Source organism: Eubalaena glacialis, chromosome 9 (genome assembly GCF_028564815.1).
Source record: "Eubalaena glacialis isolate mEubGla1 chromosome 9, mEubGla1.1.hap2.+ XY, whole genome shotgun sequence".
NCBI lineage: Eukaryota > Metazoa > Chordata > Mammalia > Artiodactyla > Balaenidae > Eubalaena > Eubalaena glacialis.
In genome coordinates this window covers 31,895,226-31,917,019 of record NC_083724.1, presented here as the reverse complement: position 1 = coordinate 31,917,019, position 21,794 = coordinate 31,895,226, and the positions used below count along the sequence as shown (strand labels likewise).

The 21,794-nt window shown below is 40.9% G+C and overlaps 1 protein-coding gene across 1 annotated transcript in view; it reads left to right on the top strand.

Moving 5' to 3' along the window:
- The window catches only part of PLPPR1 (phospholipid phosphatase related 1), a 127,075-nt gene that overhangs the window by 59,433 nt on the left and 45,848 nt on the right, over window positions 1–21,794 (top strand). Inside the window, exon 3 of the mRNA XM_061201094.1 lies at window positions 14,936–15,124. Coding sequence (XP_061057077.1) covers window positions 14,936–15,124 — 189 coding nt within the window. The remainder of the gene's footprint in view (window positions 1–14,935; window positions 15,125–21,794) is intronic.

The following is a 21,794-nucleotide window of genomic DNA, read 5'->3' as shown; positions in this document are numbered from 1 at the left end:
ACAGCTCCATGCATCTCTAATTGATCCCATCACCCACCTTCCTCAGCCCCTACATTGCTGCCCTACAAACTCCAAAACTCACAGGTCTGTCATCAGTAAAGCCCCTTATCTTCTTAACCTTGTCTGAACAATTCCTTCTTCTTCTTACTGTGAACTTGGCTTTCTTAATTATATTGCTTCCTTTCAGCCCTCCCAACTGACCATATTTTATTTCCTATACCCCTTGTGCTACTGGACTTAGGGACAGGGTGGGTGTTTTCCCTGCTCCTCATTGCCTCTTGTAGACTCTCCTTAAAAGTCACTCAGCTTGTAGTTATCAGAGAAATGCAAATCAGAACTGCAATGAGGTACCACCTTGCACCGGTCAGAATGGCCATCATAAAAAAGTCTACAAATAACAAATGCTGGAGAGGGTGTGGAGAAAAGGGAACCCTCCTACACTGTTGGTGGGAATGTAAATTGGTGCAGCCACTATGGAGAACAGTATGGAGGTTCCTCAAAAAACTAAAACTAGAACTACCATATGATCCAGCAATCCCACTACTGGGCATATACCCAGACAAAGCTATAATTCAAAAAGATACATGCCCCTCTATGTTCACAGCAGCACTACTTACAATAGCCAAGGCATGGAAACAACCTAAATGTCCATCGACACATGAAGGGATGAAGTAGATGTGGTACATATATAAAATGGAATATTATTCAACCATAAAAAAGAATAAAATAATGCCATTTGCAGCTACATGGATGGACCTAGAGATTATCATACTAAGCAAAGTAAGTCAGAAAGAGAAAGACAAATACCATATGATATCACTTATATGTGGAATCTAAAATATGACACAAATGAACCTATCTATGAAACAGAAATAGAATCAGGGACATAGAGAATAGACTGGTGGTTGCCAAGGGGGAGGAGGGTGGGAGAGGGAAAGACTGGGAGTTTAGGATTAGCAGATGCAAACTGGCATATGTAGAATGTATAAACAACAAGATCCTACTGTACAGCACAGGGAACTATATTCAATATCCTGTGATAAACCATAATGGAAAAGAATATGAAAAATAATGTGTGTATATATATATATATATATATGTATGTATATATATGTATACATAACTAAATCACTTTGCTGTATACCAGAAACTAACACAACATTGTAAATCAACTATACTTCAATTAAAAAAAAAAAAAAGTCACTCAGCTTGAAGACTCATACCTTCAGTCAGTACCACTCACTCTGCCTCCTTGGTGCCCTTATATGAAGTCTTGGACCACCCCATCTCCCATCTTTGGAGATTCTTGTTCTTGGCTCACTGTTACTTTCCCACCAACCCTACTCTTGTCACCAGCTTCTTCATTCACCTTTGCTCATCCGTCACATCTCCTGGACTCCCCTTTCCTCTGTGTATGCTCGCTAACTAGGCGATCACATACTCTGATGACTCCCAAAATATGTCTCCAACTTATATACACCACTGCCTCCTTGACATTTCTGTTGAATGTCTCAAAATTTATATGTTCGAAATTAAACTTATTTTCCCCAGCCCCCAAATCTACTCTTTTCTATTGCCTCCCCCATGTGGACAGAGACTTTATTTTGTGCACTGCTGTTTCCCTAATGCCTATCATGTAGTAGTTTATCAATAAAAGTTTAATGAATGCATTACTTTATATCTTCACAATGGTAGTTGAAAACTAAATGTACAACAGACAATATTTTACTCCTGCTCCACTGTGAGGGAGAGAAAGCTAAATAGGATTGTGTGAGCTTGCTCTGGAAATGTGATAGCACTGCACTATTACTGGTATTCGAGTACCTGGTAACTTACCTGTAAACTAACCTTTGTACAATACCAACTCTGATTTCTCTGCTAAGGGTCTCTGCTCCAATCTAATACAGATTCCTATCAAAGTCACACTCTTCAATGACAGGTTTGATGGTGCCACTTTTCTGCTCAAAATCCTTCAGTTATTTCCTTTTGAGTATATAATAAAAGGTTGATTTCCTCTGCCTACCACACAGAGCTCTCCTCTTTTGAGTTTGCACCTACTTCTCCTCTTTTATTCTGGTTCCTGAATACACCTGTGTCAATCAGAACATATTAGCTCATATAACTGTAAAGATCTCTATGTACTAACATAGAAAGATGGTCAAAATATGTCAAGAGAAATACAAGCTGTGGAACAGCATGTACGGTACGATTCTACTTTATGCACTTTAAAGTCTAGAAAAATAAAGACATACCACATATTAATTCCAATGATAAAGATTTTCAATTTATACCAATATGTATTAGTGTTTTATTTTTGAAAAGGTTCACAAACTCATGGAGAAAGAGATCAGAGTTGTGGCTACCAGAGGTGGAAGGAGGGGGGAATAGAATAGAAAAATAGAAAGCCCAGAAATAAACCCACGCACCTATGGTCAATTAGTCTATGACAAAGGAGGCAAGAATATACAATTGAGAAAAAACAGTCTTTTCAGTAAGTGGTGCTGGAAAAACTGGACAGCTATCAATACATGTAAAAGAATGAAAATAGAACATTCTCTAATACCATACACAAAAATAAACTCAAAATGGATTGAAGATCTAAATGGAAGACTAGATACTATAAAACTCCTACAGGAAAACATAGTCAGAACACTTTTAGACATAAAAGTGTTACTTTTATGTAACAGATATGTAAAAGATATCTGTTTATGTAAAAGATACTGGCAGCAGTATCTTTTTTGGTCCACCTCCTAGAGTAATGAAAATAAAAACAAAAACAAACAAATGGGACCTAATTAAACTTAACATCTTCTGCACAGCAAAGGAAACCATAAACAAAATGAAAGACAACCCACGGAATGGGAGAAAATATTTGCAAATGAAGCGGCCAACAACGGATTAATCTCCAAAATATACAAACAGCTCATGCAGCTCTATGTCAAAAAAACAAACAACCCAATCAAAAAATGGGCAGAACACCTAAATAGACATTTCTCCAAAGAAGACATACAGATGGCCAAGAGGCACATGAAAAGCTGCTCAACATCACTAATTATTAGAGAAATGCAAATCAAAACTACAATGAGATATCACCTTACACCAGTCAGAATGGCCATCATCAAAAAATCTACAAACAATAAATGCCGGAGAGGGTGTGGAGAAAAGGGAACCCTCCTACACTGTTGGTGGGAATGTAAATTGGTACAGCCACTATGGGGAACAGTATGGAGGTTCCTGAGAAAACTAAAAATAGAACTACCATATGATCCAGTAATCCCGCTCCTGGGCATATATCTGGAGAAGACCATAATCTGAAAAGATACATGCACCCCAATGTTCACTGCAACACTATTTACAATAGCCAAGACAATGGAAGCAACCTAAATGTCCATCGACAGATGAATGGATAAAGAAGATGTGGTACATATGTACAATGGAATATTACTCAGCCATAAAAAAGAATGAGATAATGCCATTGCAGCAACATGGATGGACCTAGAGATCATCATACTAAGTGAAATAAGTTGGACAGAGAAAGACAAATATCATATGATATCACTCATATGTGGAATCTGATTTTAAAAAATGATACAAATGAACTTATTTACAAAACAGAAACAGAATTACAGGTATTGAAAACAAACTTATGGTTACCAAAGGGGAAATGTGTTGGGGAGGGATAAATCAGGAGCTTGGAATGAACATACACACACTACTATGTATAAGATAGATAACCAACAAGGACCTGCTGTATAGCACAAGTAACTCTACTCAGTGTTCTGTGATAACTTATTATGAGAAAAGAATTTGAAAAAGAATGAATATATGTATATGTATAACTGAATCACTGTGCTGTACACCTGAAGCTAACACAACATTGTAAATCAACTATACTCCAATAAAATTAAAATTAAAAATCATAAATTTTTTAAAAAACACCGATCATTTGGTCACTTGCTCATACCCTTGAAAATCTAAGAACTCCTTCATCTTTATGTTCCTACCAACTAGCTGAAGGATTTGGCACATAGTTGGTGTTCATAGTAGTTTGCTGACTTCTAATGATTCTGCTGAGAAACCTTAGATTATCACCCAAATCAACTTAGTTTGTTAACAAAAGGGTAGTAGGTGGAACTTTCCTTGTGGCGCAGTGGATAAGGCTCTGTGCTCCCAATGCAGGGGGCCCAGGTTCGATCCCTGGTCAGGGAACTAGATCCCACATGCATGCTGCAACTAAGAGTTCACATGCCACAACTAAGGAGCCCACATGCTGCAACTAAGGAGCTGGCAAGCTGCAACTAAGACCCAGTGCACCAAATAAAAATTTTTTTTTTTAAAGGTAGCAGGACTGCAGCCATTTAGACCATAGGGATCATTTGCAAATTGCTTCCATCCACCTCTCTTACTAAGTAAGTAAATAAAATGCGCATCAAAGTCATCCAGGACTTGCTTTTCAAAGACTTCTCTTGACTCCTCATCTCATCACTCTCATTTTCGCACACATTTAACATCTACTGAGCTCTGACCTTCCCTGTCTCTGAGTCTGAAGCAGCCCTGAGGAAGGGCAGGGTCAGTGACGGCCAAGGCTGGTGAGCCTCTCAGGTCAGAGTTCTAGGCTTTCCACTCTACCAGCCCCTGAAGTTAAGGAATAGCAAAGCCTTGCTGTAGGACTTTACATTTGTCCCCAAGCAATGTTCTCAAACATCAAAATCATTTTGAATTTTTTTCTGCTTTCTCTAATATTAGCTATTCCTGCCAGTTTTATGTCACTATGCATTTAACATTCCTTATATGTATTCATCTGTGTCTTTGAATTAAAAATATACATATCCCTAACAGCAGAAGATCAAAGAGAAAATTTTGTGGCCCAATTTAGCTTGACTTAGATCCAATAATAATCCCTTCCTCAGTGTAGTTGTAAATCTACCTGAAAATATTATCATACACTCTACATTTCTTCATATCATGCACTAATAAATAACCAACAGGATGCTGGAGGATGGAAACACACACACGCAAAGACAAGGATATGGTATTTGCATTCGTTCTTTAAGGAGTGGCCAAATAGGGAGGTGTAGGCAGCCCAGGCTGAGAGGCAGACCTGTGTATTTTCTGTTACCTGAGGAGCAATGCCTGATGGGGTTTCCTGGGTTGGTCTCTATTCAAATGGCAGGCTTCTCTCCATTATCAAAAACATGAGTGGAACAGAGCCCAGTGTGTTAAAATACACAGAAAATTGCTTGGTTTATCTGAAATAGTTATCACTGAAGATTTTGGAGTAGAAAGACACAATCATAGCTGTGCCTTAGAATCATAACTCTTTAGTAGCAGGGTAACTAATGGCATAAAGGGGTTGAGATCTCAAAGGCAGCAGGAGCAGGTAGGACAAGATTTCAGTAGTGTAGATGAGAGAATATGGAGGCCTGCATAAGAACATGGCAGTTGGCATAAGAAAAATGAGATACATAGGACGGACACTACAGTAAGAAAGATATGGGAGCTGACCAGGTATGGGGTGGGAAGAACAAGAAAGCTGGAGGAAGTGTCTAAGATGATGTTGAGATTTCTAGCCTGGGTGACTGAGAAGATGTTGGTTGGATTTACCAGGATAGTGAACTCTAGAGAAGTTGCACAATGAGGGGAGGAGACATGCTGAATTTCATTTCAGACTTGTGGTATTTGGAGTGTCTGTGGAGCACAAGGTTGGTGGTCAGGAGAGTAAACAGGACTAAGAATGATAATATGAGGGTCAATGGAATCAATATGAGAGTGGAAGCCATAGAAAGATGAGATCTCCCAAGAAGAATACATGGAAAGAAAATGAAAAGAGGGGAAAGGATAGGTCCTAGGAGAGCACTACCATTTACAGACCAGGTAGAAGAAAAGGAAAAATGAAAGGAGCCAGAATGGTCAGAGGCAGGCGAAAGTAGTGTTCTTAAATACCAAGAAAGGAAAGTGATGGGAGTGGTGATCAGTCAACCCCCACTCTTACCCCAGAGCCATGTCAAGAAGCATTGAAAAGGACAAGTGAACAGAAATCAAAGAGTAAGAGAAAGGACTGAGCACTTACTAAGTAGGCATTAGGCTAAGCATTTTACAGGCATCATCTCTTTATGCTTAATTGACACCAGAGGTTCAAATCCTGGCTCCACCATTCACTAGTTCTGTGAGCTTGGATAAACGTACTCTGCTTTAAATGAGGGTGACTCATCATCTCACAGGGTGGCATGAGGATCGTGTAACAGAATGCATTTCAAGGTACGTAGTTGGTTATGTGGTCAGTCAATGAGAGTCATTATTATCATTCCCTTGGGTTTGCTTTTATGATATCTGTCTCCCCCACAGAAAGCCCCACGAGCCCAAAAATCATGTGTTTTGTAAGTTTTATTTGTTATTTGTTATTCCGTTCTGTCAATGACTGAAAATCCCCAATGTCTGCAAGTAGTAGGCACTCAATAAATACTAGCTGAATAACTGAACAACCTCATTTCATCTACATATCCTTGCCTATGGGTACACCTTTGGTTCTCCTTAAAGAAGAAGGAATGAATTCTGATATACATGCACTGGTCCATTGTAGGTTTTTCAGTTTTCACAAGAGGATGTCATTCTTAACCACAGTTTAATTGCCTATTAATTAAAAGATCCCGGACTGAGGGGGGAATGGAGAGTTATAATCAATAGGCATGAGGTTTTAGTTAAGCAAAAGGAAGAAGCTCTAGAAATCTGCTGTACATTGGACCTATAGTCAACAATAACATATGGTACTCAAATATTTGTTAAGAGGGTAGATCTCATTTTAAGTGTTCTTACCACAATAAAATACTTTTTTTAAATCTTTCATAAAATACAAAAATATAATAGACAATCGAGGATCAAATACATTGACAAAAGAGGACTAATTGATTGCTTAATATTTTATTTTTATTCCTTCATATCTTGAGATAATATCATTTGCAAATAGCAAAACTAAGAATAATTTGACTCTTGAAAATTCATATTTGTGGAAATAAGATGCTTGTCAAGAAGCATCATTTTATAGATGGAAAAACTAGTTGATTATTCAGTCCTGGCTAATGCGATGACTTCATATTCTCTTATGTATTTTAGTGCATGTGGTATTGTTTGCTTATTCAGAAAAAAATATATATTCTACTTAAGTCTTAATAAAATAACAGCTAACAGTTATTGAGTGCCTGCTAAGTGGTTTTGATATACTTAATCATATAGTTCTCATACCACTCTCATGAGAATTCATTTCACAGGTGAAGAAACGAAGGCATAGACAGGTTAAGTTCAAAGACATACAGTAGTAATTAGTGGATTTGGGATTTGAACCTACGTGCCTTAGGCACTAAAGTATAAGAAACTTGCTTATGATGAGACAAGTATCTAATAAAATCACATTTTATTGAAGGATTTTTAAATACAACCCATAGTAAGAAATATATTTCACTTTGTATTATACATTCTCCCTCTGCTTATATGTTACATGCTCAACAAAAGTTTCACATAAAAACACTTGTCCTTAGGATTGGGAGTTTAGGATTAGCAGATGAAAACTAGTATATACAGGATGAATAAACAACAAGGTCCTACTGTATAGCACAGGGAACTATATTCAATATCCTGTGATAAACCAAAATGGAAAAGAATACAAAAAAGAATATATGTATAACTGAGTCACTTTACTGTACAGCAGACATTAACACAACATTGCAAATCAACTGTACTTCAATAAAATTTTTTAAAAAACACTTGTCCTAACTATGTATAAAACTCTAATATATTCAATTCTATTCCATTCTTTTTCACTAAAAAGTTCTAGTTGAACCCTACCTTGTGTACATTTGTTTCACAATCAACTAATGGTTTGAGACCTGCAGTTTGGAAAACCACCATAATAAGGGACATATATAAGACACAGTAACACTAAATGAAGCTAATAATAACTAGGGATGTCATTTATTAAGCATCTACTATATGCCAAAATAGTGTCATTGATATTTATGTATAATATCCTCAATTCTCATTACAACCCTGAAAAGTAACTCAATCTTTTTTCACAGAAGAAACCGGGATGAAGAAATGTTAAAAGATTTGTCCTACCGAGAGTAGCCTGAGCAAAGGTTCCTTCCGCTAGTCTACTCTAATAGTAACATTGTAGTATTATTAAACAATGAAATCCATTTTTTAAAAAAGATGCAGGTCTGTATTTCACTAGCAGGAAACTTATTAAAAGGTAGTATCTAATTCACTGCTACCCAGTAGTTTTTAAAAACCTAACCTGAGAGAAACTATAATTAGGAAGGAGTGAAGAATATATAGTCTACCCATTCTTTTAGAACATGCTTACTATTATGAGTCAGATACTGTTCTAACTACTACACAATCCTCATTTAATCCTCATGATGACCTGAAGAGGTAGGTGCTGTAGCATTATTAGCCCCACTTTACTAACAAAGAAACAGAGGCACGGGAATTTAAGTCACACACCTAGTAAAAGCAGCAGAGCAGGTTTCCAGCCTAGCAGTCTTAACCTTTCACTGTGCTATATCTCTCAAGTTCAACCTAGACCGAATCATAATGCCGACCTCCTCCCTTCTATCTCACACTATTGTTTTTGTGCATTTAGCTTTGATGTGATGTCATCGGCCTATGTTAAGAGTTGACATGAGGTCCCATATAAAGAACAGCACCAGCATACTCAGTATTGTCATTGTTTATCATGTCCCTTATGGGAACTCAGGATGAATTCCTATCCAGTCACTATATCAGAAAGATTCTACTCTTCAACCGTTGGTTGGTTTTTATCATATAGCTACTGTGAAATGTGAAAATGACCAGTATTTCCTTATTGCGTTGACTGTTAGACAACTTCTACTCAAGGATGTAACTCCTATCTCCATATTTATTTCTTCTTCTGTTCCAACTGCTCTTTGATGCTTGCTTACTTTATTTGGTGGAAGTTGGTATAACTTCTTTTTGGAACAAAATGAGAATACATAGACATGCCTCAGTGCATATTTATGAGTTATTATTAACCTTCATAGAGATGAAATTGATACTAGGAGACATTTGAATAAAGTACTCAAGTCTGTAGCACATAGTTTAGCCCTTAATATTATGCTGACGTATTTGTAACCTGATTTTCCCCAGGCTGCCCAAGTTTGTGTGGAGAAATACATCATAATTATAGTAATCATCCTAGGTTCACCCGAGTTGTGTGACCTTAATGCAATTCATGTAATCTCTCTGTGCCTGTTTCCTCTTCTATAAAATGGAAATAGGGACTTCCCTGGTGGCACAGTGGTTGGGAATCTACCTGCCAATGCAGGTGACACGGGTTCATTCCCTGGCCCGGGAAGATCCCACATGCCGCAGAGCAACTAAGCCTGTGTGCCGCAACTACTGAGCCTGCGCTCTAGAGCCCGTGCTCTGCAACAGGAGAAGCCACGGCAATGAGAAGCACGCACACTGCAACGAAGACCCAACACAGCCACAAAAAAAATAATAATAATTAAAATGGAAGTAATATATGTACCACATACAGGGTGGCTGGGCAGAAGAAGAGTTAATTTATGTCAAGCGCTTACAACAGTTCCTAGGACATATGCATAATATAGGTCATCACCTTTACCATCACCATCTCCTCCTCCTCCATCTCCTACTCCTTCCTCTTCTTCTTGGATCTTGCCCATGTTGTTTATGGAGAACTTTCAGCCCCTCTCAAAGTGTTATCCTTATTTCTAAGGGGGGGGGGGGGTCCCAGTGAGGTCTCAGGTGTTTCCACTGTCAGTTTTCTCAGGTGTTTCCCCTCTAACTTACTACCTTGTTTCCCACTTCCATCAGTGCCACTTGAGGGTTTCCCACCCCAGCCCTTTCGTGCAGCTACTGACCCTTGTGCCTAACATGCTTGCTCAATACTGAACAACATGCAAATCTTTAACGTGTACTATCCCCTGGAGTCCTAAGACTTTGCTTCTGCATCACAACCATGCCGAATCTCATCACCTAAGCTCTGATGCAGCGCTCCTCCTGCTCTGAGTTCCCTTTATCCCATCTCTTTACGGAATTGAACATATGTCCTCGAGGCTTAGTCAAAACCAATATCCTGAACACACATCATGCTGCCCTCTCCATCCCCTGCCCTCGCTCCTTCTCCACGCAGTAGCCCCTTCCCTCATTCTCCTTCTGCCAATACCCATCCCTCCCAGGTCACCAAACACATGCAGCCATGTATGAAACCCAGCTTGGGGTCAGCTGACACCCTCCTACAGATCACTGTCTGTTTCCTGTATTGGCGAGCGCTCCCCACTTGGCTTGATCACAAATGGCTTGAGGTTAGAGAGCACGTCTGAGAATTCCTCACCTTCACAGCACTTAGTTCAGAACTGAACACAGAGGTGGTTTTCAGAAACAGATGTTGGTTGACTGATTAATTGGCATTGGTCTTGATAGCTCCTGGCCAGATCCAGAATAAGAAAGCTCTTTGGGGAGGGAAACATTGTCTCAGGTAGAGTGACCTAGCACCCCAGTTTGTTCAAGACTACCTCCATTTTAGCACTGAAAGGTCCCATGCCCCCAGGAAACCCCTTGGTCCTGGGCAAACTGAGATGGTTGGTCACCTAGCACCAGGAGTCCCCAGTTCAAACTACGCCCTTTACACTCCAGACCAGATACCGGTCCTCTCATTTCCACGTCATGTGTCTGCCCCTACATCCCTGGACACACATACATACTCACATGAGTCATAGCACCATTTACCTATCCCCTGCTCTCCCAGCTTGTATCCTGTCATATAAATTAGTGGTCCACAATTGCTTCAGACTTTACCGACCAAAGAAAAACGTACTTGTCATCTCAGCCTCTTCTCTCAGCTTTGTGACCTCCTCACTTATCCCTCTGTGACATTCATTTTTCTCCGATCAGCGGAGAACCTGGGTAGAAACACAGTACTCTCAACTCTGAGAGGCTGGATTTCAGATATTGCTGGCTTCTGCCTTCTGAATCTTTGTGGAATGATCAGGATTTAATGCACTTTCATATATCGGGTTGTCATTCTTAGAAAGCGACAGCTGAGGAAAATCCCTGGTACATGAGCTCTTTCTACCTCATTATCTCCCCACAGCCATAATTGCTTTTTTCACACTAATACCGTCAACCCTTCCAACAGCACTTGGGTCCAGCACAGCCTCACCATCTGCTCATGTGACACCAACATTATGGCCTCCCTCCATGCCTCCCTAAATGGGGCTGGAGAAGGCAGCGGAGATGGTAAGTGTGCCAGCTGGCACGAGTGACACTAACCTAGACAGTGATGAATCATGGCCCAGGACAGGGCGGAGGAAGGGGGGACACCGACGGCTAATTGTGTGTCATCAGTGCTGCAAGGCAGAGCTCTCTGCTTGTGGAAGCAGAATCAACGTGCTGTTTCTGTTCCTGCAGTAAATGCATAAGCTTCTTTTTAATATATGGTCGCAAGAGAATGTTCAATAGAAAAGAAACCTAGAAGTCAAGATCCAAATTGTTCTATATTTGCTTCTGTGCATCTCTAACTGGTATTTTATTGAGGACTCTCCAGGGAGCTTGAGGATGGCTTTAAAATGACATGAAGGGGTTTCTGGCTGCTCAGGGGAGGAGCCAAGGCCAAGGTGACTCATGCTGATGGGTCAGTTCTGTCCCGTAGGCTGTGGAAGTTCCCATCTACCTCTACCACCCTGCGTCTCCAAGGTTCTCTGTTCTTTATGCCCTGCACTTGATTCATTCATTCATTCAGTTCTCTCTGAATGCTGTTTCCATAGTTAAATTGGCCAAGCAGCTATTCAAGATTTTTACTATGTATATCAAATTTAGATATATTGACCTTGGCTTTTTTATTGTTACTGTTGATTTTGATGTATTTGATGTTAAGACAATTCTGTTTTAAAAGTTTCTATTCTTCATTTTTCTGAGTCCTCTTACATATATATACACATATATACATACATATAATATATAATATACATATATAATATATATAGATCGTATATAGAGAGATCATACATATACATATATACACACACACACACACACATTATTTTGCTTTCATTTACTTCATTTTCACCTTTTTCTCTTTTAAATGGAAGTGGTAGCACAAATGTCCCTTGTAAAATATAATATTCTTCCTCAATAGAGGAAGCTAGATGCCATTTTTGTTTTCGTTTTATCCAAAAAGCCCCCATCGATCCTGCCTGTTCTCCAAGCTTATTTCTCCTTAGGGCTGATGAAGCTGAGAGAGAGAAATGTGTTTCCTGCCACATGGATGAGATACAGAGAAATCAGATCAAGCCTGTGCAGGAGACAGAAACAGCCCCAGAGGCAGAGCCCCCAAACTGTTGGAATTCTAGTGTTAGCTCCAAAACATTCGGGTCAGCTGGCTAGGTTCCCTCCTGTCGGGTCAACTCAATTGACTAGTGCAGCACAAAAGAAATAGAAACTTCATGGCCTTGACTTTATAAACTAGCTACTAGCAAGAGCACCAATCAGTGGGGCAGCTTGGGAGCGCCTATCTCTCATTCCTATAGGAAACATCCTTATCCAAGTCTCTTCTCCTTTGCTAAAGAGAAAAGAAATAAACAAAATGCTTGAAACAGTAGAGATGGTGGGTATGAGCATCGGTAGTTTACACGTGCCAATAAACAACTTCAGGCACAGAGAAACACATGCGAATGTCTAGAGATTATTGGATGGTCAGAAGTTGTGCCAGAAGGTCCACTGTGGGAGAAGGGGTAGAAAATGTCAGATAATGGAACAAAATCCTTGTAGAGCCAGAAACAAGTCATGTGTGAGAGAGAGTGATTGCAAAGTATGATTTGGAGCCTACCTGGAGATAAAGGTGGTGATGGATACAGCCAAAAGGTAAAGACCTTTATAGCAGGATGGTTAGGCGTTTGTACTTTAGACACGTTACCGCTGGAGATACTCGAGGCTTCTGAACCAAAGAGGAAAGCCTTCTAACCAAAGAGTTAGAGAAAATGGAAGGTTGAGGGAAGATTCTTGTTTTTTTGGTTGTGGGGGGCTGCATTGGGTCTTTGTTGCTGCGCGCGGGCTTTCTCTGGTTGTGGCGAGCGGGGGCTACTCTTCTTTGCAGTGCGCGGGCTTCTCATTGCGGTGGCTTCTCTTGTTGCGGAGCACGGGCTCTAGGTGCACTGGCTTCAGTAGTTGCAGCACGCGGGCTTGGTAGTTGTGGCTCGCGGGCTTAGTTGCTCTGCAGCATGTGGGATCTTCCTGGACTAAGGATTGAACCCGTGTCCCCTGCATTGGCAGGCGGATTCTTAACCACTGTGCCACCAGGAAGTGCTGGGGGAAGATTCTTAATCCAAATGACCCTTAAAGAAAATGATGCCTTCTGCTAGAGTGAGGAGGATTGCAGAGCTAACGTACCAGAAGCAGGTATGAGAGAGTGGGCAAAGTGCAAGGCTCTGCTTCAGTGTTGTGGCTAAAGAAATGGATATGAACGTGGATAAAGATGCCAAATGGTGCCTCTCTGCATTAGAGTTGAGCTACTTTGCCTCTCCCCGTAACTCTCCACACTTTTGTGTATGATGCGATTTTGATGCTGTGACCCAGGTGTTTTGCCCCCTGGGGATCAGAAAATGTGGGATTCTAGTCCTGGGTCTAACACTAACTAGCTATGTGACCTTAGGTTAGTCATTCCAGGGCTGGAATAAGAACTTGAGACTAAAACCTAAAAGATTATGGTTTCCCCCTCCCTGCCCCTTATGTACTTCCAAATAGAAACAATTTTTAAGCCATAAAAGATGTACAAAGATGCCCTACCAAGTTCTGATTCTTCTCCCAGAATGATTACTTTGATACTTTTAAAATATTTTTCCCCATTTTAGTTTCCCTGCTTTGCTGATTGTCAGTCTAAGGACATGTTTGGTTTCCTTGTTGGATAATCCAGCTGTCGTCAGTTCTCCTTGCTGGGCCTCCATTTTCTCATCTATGAAATAAAGATTTTAGATGGGAAGATCTCCAAGATCTTTTCCAGCTTAACTTTCTGTAATTTCATAACCTCAAAGACCTCTTTTCTGTCTACCTTTATCACCGTCTCATCTTGCCATTTGGTGTTTCCTAATGGGAATGAGAAAAATAATGGCATTTCCATACTCCCCCAACTCCTCATACCTATTAAAGGCTACATCTAAACCTCGGTGAGTATCTGGGACATTTCTGAATCAAATGAAAGGATAATTGTGTCCCTTTTTGTGTCCAAATCTTATGAACGATATATGTCTATAATAAGATGTGATCATCAGTAAAGTCGTTTACTTACTGGTAGAAAACATTTTGGAATAAAGGCAAAATCTTTTTGGAAAAGGATAAAAGTTATGACTGATATAGGATACCTGTACAATGTTTTCATCCACGCCGGTAATTTAGGTTCTGAAGATTTCCCTTAATCTTTCTAGGCTTTAGCTTTCCTGTTTGTTCATTCATGCATCATTTACCTGCCTCTAATACTTTATAATAAAGTAAGTCTATCTCTGACATTTTATGAAATTGCCCACGAACAGATCTCACTCTACATCTTGCCAATTCATATGCCACTATCCTTTGACTTTTCACCTCTGTCCTGAATGGCAGTATTGCCTTGGTTCCCATGCATCCCCTGAGAGGGGCGCAGCAGAGCCTCGGTCTCTCTACAAACCTTGCTGTGGTCTGCTTCTCAGATGGGAGCTGTTCATTATTTTCTGGAAGGTTTATGTAACAGATGTTACAAGGCAGACAAGTAAGTACACACCCCCTGAGCCCGGAGCACGTGAGCCAGGCACGCACACACGTTCCAACACGAGGAGAGCTGCTGGGCGACGGAGGGAGTGTGCTCTGAGGGGCGGGCGCGGCTCCGAAGCCCTGCTAATGTCTCTGTGTGGCCATGCTGTATTTTCAGCTTGTCATCATGGCTGGGACAGTGCTGCTTGCCTACTACTTCGAATGCACTGACACTTTTCAGGTGCATATCCAAGGATTCTTCTGTCAGGATGGAGACTTAATGAAGCCTTACCCGGGGACAGAGGAAGAAAGCTTCATCACCCCTCTGGTGCTCTATTGTGTGCTGGCTGCCACCCCAACTGCTATTGTAAGTACAGAAAAGGATTTCCTTCTTTACTGTTGGATCCTAAACAACATTTTCTGTCTGCCTTTTCTCCTCTTTCCTCTCTTCCTGGGCGTTCACCAGCAGCCTTATCAGGCACGCCCTGTTTCAGCCAGAACAGAGTGAGTAGAGCTGTGCATAAAATCTCATTAAAATAGGCCTTGTCTTTTATAGGTGGCTTTTGCTTTTTGGTTCCTGAATTTAAATATATATACATATATATTTTTAAAAGAATGTCTGAATGTCATACGTATATATTTTTTAAATGAACAGGCCTGAGTGGCTGCCATGTTAAGAACAGCTACTGTGCTCTTGAAAAAATATGCTGTGCGTTGTGTGTATTCAGAAGAGGTCTTGAATGTAAATGCTGGCCTTGATACAAAGCCTCAATCAGAGTGGAATAGAATCCCCCAGGCCTGTATCTCTTGCTCTTCTGACTGAACTTCCAGAGAAGGCCAGAGATGAAAGAAACCGCTTGACCTGAAGTTTGATGTGAATTGTTCTGGGCGGCTCTGGCTCTGCTCACATTACATCACATTCAATTAAGTTGCAAGTTTACCTTCATTGATTGCATTCTTCTCTCTCAAGAGGCAAAAAAAAAAAAAAAAAAAAAAGTGGCCAGACAGGCCTCTTGGGAGACTATTTCAAAAGCATAAAGCTCATAGATCCGTATTGTCTGGTAAAATGATTTAGCATTCAGACATCTTAATTTGATTTTTAAAAAATGACTTTGTGAGTGTTTTAAAATAAACATTTCTGTGTCTGAACATGCTACAATGTCAGACTATTTGGGATGTAATTTCAGTTATTATTTCCCCCCTTGCTCTTCCAAAGCTGCCTCCCCCCAACTCTCCCCCCTCCCCTACCTGCCCTCTCCCACTCCCCTCTCCTTGGAGCAGTAGTCAGAGTACCGACCGGCATGCTGAGGAAGGCACTGAGTGCTCAGACATTCAGTTCGAGGAGTGTTTGCTATGCAAATGTTTTACTTGCTTTAAGATGAGAAATAGAATTTTGAGGAGGAAATAATATGGACATAATGAGTCGTAGTACTTTAAGTTCATTTTGATCATTGATCCTAGACTTGACAAGCTCCCCCTTAAATAATAAGGCTATGCCATAGGAATTAAGGTCAGCAGTGATAAAACATGATCTATCACAGTGGTTAAAAACACATGCTTTGCAGTCCGACCTTCCAGGGTTCACATCCTGTCTATGTGACATCAGGCAAGTCACTCTACTGTTCCCTCCCCCCAAAATGGGGATAACGTGACTGCCTATTTCAGAGTTGTCAAGACTTAAATAAGATGCTTCATACAAATGACTTGGCACAGCGTCTGGCATGGACTAAATTGTTAGAAGTCGGGGAAACAAAGAACCTGTCTGGAAACTGATCTTTACCTTCTTCAGGATCACAGACCAACTTCCTCTCCCTGCAGAGAAGGCGATTCCACTGAAACCCTGGTATCACCTCCTCTTTAGAGCGATGGGGAATGTGCCCTCTCCCAGAGGAAGGCTGATCTCCGTGTTCCTCTTACCTTTCCCTTTTCCTTTCTCACCAGCCCAAGGACTAAGAGAAAGCATAAAAGACACTCTTCTAAGTACCTTAAAAGGTGACACACTTCACTCCTCAGATAAAACCCGGAGGCCACATTGGGTTCTATCTGTAATGGTTTAATGGCAGCTCTACCTAGTCCTAGAATTAGTCTGGAATCAGGTCCTGGTTTCTTCCTGTCCCATAAACATATCATTTTCTCATGTACTCAGACATAAATCCGTGAGTGATCCATTGACTAACTAACATATTTTCCTCTCTTCTTCCCAGTCCCAGGAAACATCATTGCCTAGGTTCTCTTGCAATTACTTTTTGTAATTATAGAGAGTTTTTTCCCTTTAAAAAAAAAAACAAAAACACCTAAGAAAAGCAAGTGAAACAGATCAATAAAAATTATGAAAAATCAGTGAATCAGAAAACAATAGGATTAATAAGTAAAATGTACAACCCCCTGGTTAGTCTAATATAAGAAAGGCAAAAGTTAAAAAAAAAAAAGTCGGAGAGGAGAAGATGGCAGAAGAGTAAGACGCGGAGATCACCTTCCTCCCCACAGATACATCAGAAATACATCTACACGTGGAACTGCTCCTAGAGAACACCCACTGAACGCTGGCAGAAGACCTCAGACCTCCCAAAAGGCAAGAAACTCCCCACGTACCTGGGTAGGGCAAAAGAAAAAAGAAAAAACGGAGACAAAAGAATAGGGACGGGACCTGCACCAGTGGGAGGGAACTGTGAAGGAGGAAAGGTTTCCACACACTAGGAAGCCCCTTCGCGGGTGGAGACTGCCGGTGGCAGAGGGGGGAAGCTTCGGAGCCACGGAGGAGAGCGCAGCCACAGGGGTGCGGAGGGCAAAGCGGAGAGATTCCCGCACAGAGGAGCGGTGCCGACCTGCACTCACCAGCCCGAGAGGCTTGTCTGCTCACCCGCCGGGGCGGGCGGGGGCTGGGAGCTGAGGCTCGGGCTTCGGTCGGATCGCAGGGAGAGGACTGGGGTTGGCGGCGTGAACACAGCCTGAAGGGGTTAGCGCACCACAGCTACCTGGGAGGGAGTCCGGGAAAAGGTCTGGAGCTGCCAAACAGGCAAGAGACTTTTTCTTCCCTCTTTGTTTCCTGGTGCGCAAGGAGAGGGGATTCAGAGCGCTGCTTAAAGAAGCTCCAGAGATGGGCGCGAGCCGCGGCTATCAGCGCGGACCCCAGAGACGGGCATGAGACGCTAAGGCTGCTGCTGCCGCCACCAAGAAACCTGTGTGTGAGCACAGGTCACTATCCACACTTCACCTCCCGGGAGCCTATGCAGCCCGCCACAGCCAGGGTCCTGTGATCCAGGGACAACTTCCCCGGGAGAACGCACGGCGCACCTCAGGCTGCTGCAACGTCACACCGGCCTCTGCCGCTGCAGGCTCGCCCCGCCTCCTCCGTACCGCTCCCTCCCCACGGCCTGACTGAGCCAGAGGCCCTGAAGCAGCTGCTCCTTTAACCCCGTCCTGTCTGAGCGAAGAACAGACGCCCTCAGGCGACCTACACGCAGAGGCGGGGCCAAATCCAAAGATGAACCCCCGGAGCTGTGTGAACAAAGAAGAGAAAGGGAAATCTCTCCCAGCAGCCTCAGAAGCAGCGGATTAAATCTCCACAAACAACTTGATGTACCTGCATCTGTGGAATACCTGAATAGACAACGAATCAACCCAAATTGAGGAGGTGGACTTTGGGAGCAAGATATATTATTTTTTCCCCTTTTCCTCTTTTTGTGAGTGTGTATGTGTATGCTTCTGTGTCAGATTTTGTCTGTATACCTTTGCTTTCACCATTTGTCCTAGGGTTTGGTCTGACCGGTTTTTTTTTGTTTTGTTTTTACTTAAAAAAATTTTTTTTCTTAATAAGTATATTTTATTTTAATAACTTTATTTTATTTTATCTTACTTTATTTTATTTTATTTTATTTTATCCTCTTTCTTTCTTTCTATTTTTTCTCCCTTTTATTCTGAGCCGTGCGGATGAAAGACTCTTGGTGCTCCAGCCAGGCATCAGGGCTGTGCCTCTCACATGGGAGAGCCAAGCTCAGGACACTGGTCCACAAGAGACCACCCAGCTCCACGTAATACCAAATGGCGAAAATCTCCCAGAGATCTCCATCTCAACACCAAGACCCAGCTTCACTCAACGACCACCAAGCTACAGTGCTGGACACCCTATGCCAAACAACTAGCAAGACAGGAACACAGCCCCATCCATTAGCAGAGAGGCTGCCTAAAATCATAATAAGGCCACAGACACCCCAAAACACACCACCAGACGTGGACCTGCCCACCAGAAAGACAAGATCCAGCCTCATCCACCAGAACACAGGCACTAGTCCCCCCCACCAGGAAGCCTACACAACCCACTGAACCAACCTTAGCCACTGAGGGAGACACCAAAAACAAAGGGAAATACGAACCTACAGCCTGCAAAAAAGAGACCCCAAACACAGTAAGATAAGCAAAATGAGATGACAGAAAAACACACAGCAGATGAAGGAGCAAGGTAAAAACACACCAGACCTAACAAATGAAGAGGAAATAGGCAGTCTACCTGAAAAAGAATTCAGAATAATGATAGTAAAGATGATCCAAAATCTTGGAAATAGAAGAGACAAAATGCAAGAAACATTTAACAAGGACATAGAAGAACTAAAGAGGAACCAAGTAACGATGAACAACACAATAAATGAAATTAAAAATACTCTAGAAGGGATCAATAGCAGAATAACTGAGGCAGAAGAACGGATAAGTGACCTGGAAGATAAAATAGTGGAAATAACTACTGCAGAGCAGAATAAAGAAAAAAGAAATGAAAAGAACTGAGGACAGTCTCAGAGACCTCTGGGACAACATTAAATGCACAACATTCGAATTATAGGGGTCCCAGAAGAAGAAGAGAAAAAGAAAGGGACTGAGAAAATATTTGAAGAGATTATAGTTGAAAACTTCCCTAATATGGGAAAGGAAATAGTTAACCAAGTCCTGGAAGCACAGAGAGTCCCATACAGGATAAATCCAAGGGGAAACTCACCAAGACACATATTAATCAAACTATCAAAAAATAAATATAAAAAAAACATATTAAAAGCAGCAAGGGAAAAACAACAAATAACACACAAGGGAATCCCCATAAGGTTAACAGCTGATCTTTCAGCAGAAACTCTGCAAGCCAGAAGGGAGTGGCAGGACATATTTAAAGTGACGAAGGAGAAAAACCTACAACCAAGATTACTCTACCCAGCAAGGATCTCATTCAGATTTGACGGAGAAATTAAAACCTTTACAGACAAGCAAAAGCTGAGAGAGTTCAGCACCACCAAACCAGCTTTACAACAAATGCTAAAGGAACTTCTCTAGGCAAGAAACACAAGAGAAGGAAAACACCTACAATAACGAACCCAAAACATTTAAGAAAATGGGAATAGGAACATACATATCCATAATTCCCTTAAATGTAAATGGATTAAATGCTCCCACCAAAAGACACAGACTGGATGAATGGATACAAAAACAAGACCCGTATATATGCTGTCTACAAGAGACCCACTTCAGACCTAGAGACACATACAGACTGAAAGTGAGGGGATGGAAAAAGATATTCCATGCAAATGGAAATCAAAAGAAAGCTGGAGTAGCAGTTCTCATATCAGACAAAATAGACTTTAAATTAAATACTATTACAAGAGGCAAAGAAGGACACTATATAATGATCAAGGGATCGATCCAAGAAGAAGGTATAACAATTGTAAATATTTATGCACCCAACATAGGAGCACCTCAATACATAAGGCAAATACTAACAGCCATAAAAGGGGAAATCGACAGTAACACAATCATAGTAGGGGACTTTAACACCCCACTTTCACCAATGGACAGATCATCCAAAATGAAAATAAATAAGGAAACACAAGCTTTAAATGATACATTAAACAAGATGGACTTAATTTTATATTTATAGGACATTCCACCCAAAAACAACAGAATACACATTTTTCTCAAGTGCTCATGGAACATTCTCCAGGATAGATTATATCTTGGGTCACAAATCAAGCCTTGGTAAATTTAAGAAAATTGAAATCGTATCAAGTATCTTTTCCAACCACAACACTATGAGACTAGATATCAATTACAGGAAAAGATCTGCAAAAAATACAAACACATGGAGGCTAAACAATACACTACTTAATAACGAAGTGATCGCTGAAGAAATCAAAGAGGAAATCAAAAAATACCTAAAAACAAATGACAATAGAGACACAACGACCCAAAACCTATGGGATGCAGCAAAAGCAGTTCTAAGAGGGAAGTGTATAGCAATACAATCCTACCATAAGAAACAGGAAACATCTCAACTAAACAACCTAACCTTGCACCTAAAGCAATTAGAGAAAGAAGAACAAAAAAACCCCAAAGTTAGCAAACGGAAAGAAATCATAAAGATCATATCAGAAATAAATGAAAAAGAAATGAAGGAAACAATAGCAAAGATCAATAAAAGTAAAAGCTTGTTCTTTAAGAAGATAAACAAAATTGATAAACCATTAGCCAGACTCATCAAGAAAAATAGGGAGAAGACTCAAATCAACAGAATTAGAAATGAAAAAGGAGAAGTAACAACTGACACTGCAGAAATACAAACGATCATGAGAGATTGCTACAAGCAACTCTATGCCAATAAAATGGACAACCTGGAAGAAATGGACAAATTCTTAGAAATGCACAACCTGCTGAGACTGAACCAGGAAGAAATAGAAAATATGAACAGACCAATCACAAGCACTGAAATTGAAACTGTGATTAAAAATCTTCCAACAAACAAAAGCCCAGGACCAGATGGCTTCACAGGCGAATTCTATCAAACATTTAGAGAAGAGCTAACATCTATCCTTCTCAAGCTCTTCCAAAATATTGCAGAGGGAGGAACACTCCCAAACTCATTTTATGAGGCCACAATCACCCGGATACCAAAACCAGACAAAGATGTCACAAAGAAAGAAAACTATAGGCCAATATCACTGATGAACATAGATGCAAAAATCCTCAACAAAATACTAGCAAACAGAATCCAACAGCACATTAAA